This window comes from Equus przewalskii, chromosome 12 (genome assembly GCF_037783145.1).
Source record: "Equus przewalskii isolate Varuska chromosome 12, EquPr2, whole genome shotgun sequence".
NCBI lineage: Eukaryota > Metazoa > Chordata > Mammalia > Perissodactyla > Equidae > Equus > Equus przewalskii.
Window position 1 is genome coordinate 9026338 of NC_091842.1, and position 6081 is coordinate 9032418.

The 6081-nt window shown below is 56.7% G+C and overlaps 1 protein-coding gene across 1 annotated transcript; it reads left to right on the top strand.

The window, feature by feature from the left end:
* Window positions 1-1709: 1709 nt before the first annotated feature.
* On the top strand, window positions 1710-5702 carry LOC103542762 (mucin-3A-like). Its single transcript, XM_070566341.1, has 9 exons — window positions 1710-1827; window positions 1921-1979; window positions 2575-2723; window positions 2992-3057; window positions 3385-3547; window positions 3692-3862; window positions 3948-4039; window positions 4318-4370; window positions 4535-5702. The coding sequence occupies exons 1-9, from the start codon at window positions 1735-1737 to the stop codon at window positions 4574-4576; spliced, it is 888 nt and encodes a 295-aa protein (XP_070422442.1). The 5' UTR covers window positions 1710-1734; the 3' UTR covers window positions 4577-5702.
* The last annotated feature ends 379 nt before the right edge of the window (window positions 5703-6081 follow it).

Consider the following 6081-nt stretch of genomic DNA (forward strand, 5'->3'; position numbering starts at 1 on the left):
ACTTCAGTTCTCGAAACTGGTCCCACCAACCTCATTAGTGATGCTCCTAGTTCTATGAGCACTGGGGCCGTGCCCATCAGCACAGTTTTGACAAGCACACAAAGACCCCCCAGTGGAACTTGGATGAGCACCAACTCTGTAAATACGCCACGTATGCCGGGCTTTACTAGCCTCCCACTGACCACCGAACAAAGCAGCAGCGTTCCAACTGCCGTGACAACTTCAAGCAACTTGACTGCCTCCACCTCAACCACTACCCAGACTCCAAGAACACCGGTGACCACAACTCAGACTCCTACTACCCTCACGTCACCAAAGACAACTTCCACCACTACTCAGACAACCACTACTTCGACCACTACTCAGGCGACCACCCCTCAGACTCCCACCACAGTCACGTCACCAGGGACAACTTCTTCCACTACTCAGATGACAACTTCAACCACTACTCAGATGACCACCACCACCCCAGGTTGGACCTCCTACCTCCCTGTTCCTTCTCCTACTAAATTCCTGTGTCACCAATGTCAGGCCCCATTGTGAACTTCCCCTTCTTCTCGTGCTGCCCAGGAACCTGTGAGAATGATGGCACCTGGATTCAGGACCGCTGCCTCTGCCGCCCGGGGTTCTCTGGGGACCGCTGTGAGCGACAGGACAGCGTGTGCGAGAATGAGGGTCAATGGGATGGCCTCAAGTGTGTTTGCCCCAGCACCTTCTATGGCACCCGCTGTGAGTTTGCAGTAGAACAGATGGATTTTGGTGAGTTGCTGGGGCCCTGCCCTCTGCACTGTCTCTTGGGTTTCACTGACTCTCCCTGGTCCCAGCCCTGTGGTCCATGTGGAGGTGCCCATGCCATAATGCTCAAGTTCTCCATTCCTGCCTTCACTCTCACGCCCACTGCTAATCCATGCCTCCTGTGCACCCTCACCTTCACACATGGCTAGGACCACACCCCTGGTCAGGGGTGCTTGGAGCTGTAATTGTTTTTAATTGCTGCTGTCACGAATTACCACAAACTTCACAACTGTAACAACACAAATGTCTCATCTTACAGTTCTCCAGATTAGAAGTCTGACATGGTCTTGCTGGGCTAAATCAAGGTTTCGGCAGCGCTGTGCTCCTTTCTGAAGGCTCCGGGGAAGAATCCATTTCTTTGCCCTTTCCAGACTCTGGTGCCTCCCACCTTCCTTGTCTCAAGCTTCCCTCTCTCCATCTTCAACACCAGGAGCATTGCATCTCTGTGCCTTTCTCTTCTAGTCATGTCTTCACCTGAGTCATTCTGACTCTTTTGCCTCTGTCTTCCACTGTTAAGGACCCTCGTGATTACATTGGGTCCATTCATTTTCCCATATTTCACATTAATTTTCCCACATTAACATCAGCTGATCAGCAATCATCATTCCACCTGAGCCTTGATTCCTCCTGCATCTAGCAGAACATAGTCACAGGTTCTGGGGAGTGAGACCTAGGTATCAGTGGGGGCCATTATTCATCTCCCACTGCGGCAGACAACGAGAGCACCCTGACTTCCATTCTTTCCCTCTTCTCGGGACAAGTCATCCCAGAATTCCTACCTTCTCCCTCCTGCTCTTCAATCAGTCCTCGGGAACATGGAGAGGGTTCATGGGAGTAGCCTCCAGATCAGGGTGCTGGGGGTGATGTCAGACAGGAAAGATGGTGAAGTGACCAGAGCAGGGCATGCTGTGTGCAGAAACTGTGGACGCTGAAGTGGGCATGGAGGTGGCTGTCGACCAGGAGTTCTTCCCGGATCTCCATGACAACACTTCCAAGGCCTACAAGGATTTCAGTGACAACTTCCGCAGTCAGGTGAGGGTGGAGCTGAGGGACTCAAAGGTCCTCCCCTGGTTGCCCTCAACTCTGGAGGTTCAGACGTGAGCCCAGCAACTTTTTGCTTTTCAGATGCAGAAGATTTACCAAAATGTGCAGGGGTTCAAGGATGTGGAGATCCTGTCTCTGAGGTAGGAGACCCTTCTAAGGCTGTGGAGGCAGAGTGAGCTGGGGGAAGGGGGCGTAAAGAAAGGCTGGAGAAGCCATCTCTTGCTTTTGGAATCATCAGACTTCATAAAGGGAAGGGTGGAGGCAGTGTGGGGACTTTAGCGATCATTTTCTGGAGCCATTTCTCTGAAGGAGGGCACCACCCCTCCTCTCTAAGCACGTCAGAAGGAGAGAGATTGCATGCAGGGAAGTGGTACCTGAGGGCTGGAGGGAAGTCTGGTGTCTGGACTGTAGCTGGTCTCATTCTGGCTGGCACCTGGTCTGCTGAGTGGGTCAGCATGAGCCTGGCAGAGAGCCCAGGAGGCCCTGGTTTGGTAATGGCTTGAGGCAATGCAAAGGAATGCCAATCATTCCTTGTCATGCCTTCCCAGGCTGACAACATCAGGGATGCTGGCAGCCCCTTCTGAAAATAATGTGCCTGGCATCCCAACTCGTTGCCTTTGCCCCCTTCCCTTCTACACATGACCACCTATGGTTGGCCTTGGAGGTGCCCTTCTAGAACCTCTGTGCCCCAGGCCTGGGAGGCCTGTAAGGTGCCTAACCCCTTGACCATTTCAGGAATGGCAGCATCGTGGTGGACTATGTGGTCCTGCTGGAGTTGCCCTTCAGCTCCCAGTTGGAGACAAACTATGAGATGGTGAAGGCAGCCCTGAAAGACGAGCTTCACAATGTCAGCCAGGACATGGACAGCTGCCAGAATAACCAGAGTGAGCCGAGGCTGGGCGCCTTTGGCTGGAGGGAGGGGTGTGATCCACAGCCAACTGGGTCAAGGATGGGGCTAAGGAGGGGTTTGCCAGAACCTGGGTGCTGGGGAAGAGCCCGCCTGACAGTTCTGCTCAAGATCTCCAGGATGGCTGAGGACCCCTGATTATTTGGGGAAGATGAGCCCTGTCTGCCCCTCCCCACGCCTGCCCTGCTTCCCTGGCCTGGACCCCTTGACTCATGCCAATTCCACCTGTGCCTCTGTCCCCTCAGCCTTGTGTTTTAAGCCTGACTCCATCACTGTGAGAAACGACACCAGGATGGAGATGACCCCACAAGGTGAGTGTGGGACAAAGGACTGAGTGGCCACAGGAGGCCATGACCCCTCAGCGACATCTGCCCGCTGAAATTCTCTGGGGAGAATGGGAGACCTTTTGGGGAGGCAAGTGATGACTTCCTGACCCTTATTAACAGCTTCCTCCTGAGGACTGGCAGGCAGGGTGAGGAGTCGGTGAGAGTCCGGCGGGCCTGCCTTGCCGACTTCGGATCCCACGGTCTACCCCACGACACCCCACCCTCAGAAATGGAGTCCTCCCCATCCATTTTCAGAGTCCCCGTAACCAGGCTCCTGAGTAGTCTCTCTGCAACCCCCTCTTCTCCCCACAGCCATCTGCCGTCGGGCCGCTCCCGAGGTCTATGAGGATTACTACTTCCCCTTGGAGGAGGAGAACCGGCTCCGCTGTGTCACCAACTGCACGTCAGACGTGGAAGGCGCCATCAACTGTAACCAGGGCCAGTGCTTTGTGCAGAAGACTGGTCCTGAGTGCCGGTGAGGCCCCGCCCACACGTGCGCGCCCCGCTCACTCCCCCTGTCGGGAGCCCCGCCCACCTGCCAGCCCTGGCTGGGTCCAGTTGCGCGAGTTAACCGGGCTTGGGAGGTGGCGGGGTCTGTGACCTGTGACCCCCTCTCCAGCTGCTTCTCCACGGACACGCTCTGGTTCTTGGGCCCACGCTGCGAGGTGGCCGTCCAGTGGAGGGCGCTGGTCGGGGGCCTGGCCGGGGCCGGAGCGCTGCTGCTGCTGCTGCTGCTGGCGCTGACATTCTTCGTCAGGCGCTGGAGGAGGAGCGGCCGAGGCGGAGCCCGGTGAGCACCCTGGGGGTTGGGGTGAGGGCGGCAAGGGGCCTCAGACCCGGAGGCCCTGCCCTGACGACGCTGTGCCCTGACTCAGGTCCTGGGACTACGACAAGAAATGGTTTGAGATTTGGGATGAGGACACCGCAGGGACTTTTTCCAACTCGGGCTTCCAGGATGACCAACCTTGTGAGTCCTGCCTCCTGGGCAAGAGTGGCAGGGGTTTCCCTGGGCATCACCCCAGCCTGGGCAGTACCAGGTGACCTTCCCTGGCCAAGAAAGACACATAGCTCCTGCCAGGGCTCTGGCATCTCCTCTTCCCTGAGCCCCTCCTGGGGAAGGCCAGGTCCTGCACAGGCTGTCCCTGTAGGGCACGTGGGGACACAGAAGCCCCCTGAAGCCCTGACTCCATCACGTTTCTTCCCTCTCCCTCTTCTCCTCTCCCCTCCTCTTTTCTCTCTCTCTAGTCAAGGATGAAAATTTCCAGGTGGCCTTGGAGATGGTGGACACCAATGTGAGGGTGAGAGGGCAAAGGGGGGATGGTAAGTTCTCCCAGGTCCAGCTCCAGTTGCCCCACCCACCCACCAGGGCAGGCGGCTGGGCTGGGACCAGGAGGCAGTGAACTCCCAGCCAGCCTGAGCGAGGTGGCTCTGTTCTGACTCCCTCTCATGTGCTCTGTGGCAGGTGCACACCCAGAGACCTGAGGTGGACTTGTCCTCGATGTGAGCCCTGCCCTACCCTGTCCACCTGCCCTGGACAGCGGGAAGGAAGCATCTGCTCTGCATCCATTTCAAGAGATGGCCAAGGACTCATGCAGCTCAGCCTCCTGGAATCCTGGGCAAAATCAGACTGTCCCCAGACCGGCACGCTCTCAACTTGGATGAAACCCACCTGCAAACCCAGGTCAAATCCAGGATCTTCCACTGTGGGACCTTGGGCAGCTCAGTAGCTTCTCTGAACTTGTAAAATGTGTATAGCATACTTGTCCTGATACCTTGAACAGTCATTGTGCAAACCAGATGTGGTCGCTCAGATCTCTGTCCCAATGCACCTTCCTGTGTCAGCCCTCATCTATGTGGCCTCTCTCAGATTCCCAGTCCCCACATCCTTTGCCCATCTCAGGCCTCAGTCTCTAGTTCCCTGTGCGCATCCCTACCACCTGCCTCCCAACACCTGTCGCCAGCCTTCAACCCATCCCTGCCTCCTACCGTCTGCTAAGGAGACTCTCTACGGTGCCCCTTCCCCCATTCCTTATATCTTCTCCCCGTCTAAACCCACTTCTTAATCACGCCTCTCCCCTATCCAGCTCCCAGCCTTACATCTCTCCCCATTTATGTTTTCTCCCCTTACCCATCCTTGTTCCTTCCACCCTAAATCCTTAACCCCCATCCCAGCGTCCCAGTCCTAAGTCCTTCCCTGCCCCACCCCTGTCCCTATGCCCACTGCCACTTAGGACCCCTAGCTGGTACTCCCCAGGCCCTAGTTCCCCCTTCTGAGGCTCCATCCCTTCCTCTCCCCCAAGGGCCCTGGATGCCCGTGGGTGGGGGTGGGATGTGGGGTGTGTGTTTCCAGGTCCTCCAGGATGAGGGGAAGTGGGACCCTGAGGTGAGGAAGCTCCCTCAGCCCCCTCCTCCTTTCCTAACTCCATCCCCTCCCTTACTGCCTCACCTCTCTTTCCGACCCCCTTGCCAGCTCCTCCTCTCCCTTCCTCTCCCGGGTCTCACCCCATCCCTGCAATAGCCTCTCAGCCCAGAAGCCCACAGCCTCCTTCGCAGGAAGGTCTCATTTGGGGACAGGAATTCTGCAATCCTCCAATTCTCCCATGTGAATGCAATATAGCATTTATTGTAAACGATGCTGCTCTGTGTCATTCTCCGTCTCACTTGCTGGTGTCACTGCTAGGTTGAGAACAGGGACATCCAGAGGAGCTGTTGCGGGGCGGCTGGAAGCGCCAGTTTCTCACAGCAAGGAAGGGAGGGGTCTGTGGGCAGCTCTCAGGGACCACTGCTGTCTTCATAAGGAACATAGAGATTGGGGGGCCCAGATTCTTAGGGAGTGGGTGGGGGCAGGAGAGCCTCTTGATGGGCAGAAGGCAGAGCTCTCTTGAGTTTGTCATCCTTGCCCTTCCCCCTTGATGTCAGGAGCTCAGGGTTTGGTCAGGGAGGTGGCTGGCCCAGGCTGGGTCAGCTGCCATTGTCGCTGATGGATAAGCTGGGTCTCCACAAAGGCCT

What these genes read in the sequence shown, in the direction of transcription:
- LOC103542762 (XM_070566341.1), top strand. Translation starts at nt 1,735, where the DNA reads ATGGAGGTGGCTGTCGACCAGGAGTTCTTCCCGGATCTCCATGACAAC. An exon ending in GTGACAACTTCCGCAGTCAG is followed by an intron (nt 1,828 to 1,920) that starts GTGAGGGTGGAG and finishes TTTGCTTTTCAG; the next exon opens with ATGCAGAAGATTTACCAAAA. An exon ending in GATGGAGATGACCCCACAAG is followed by an intron (nt 3,058 to 3,384) that starts GTGAGTGTGGGA and finishes TTCTCCCCACAG; the next exon opens with CCATCTGCCGTCGGGCCGCT.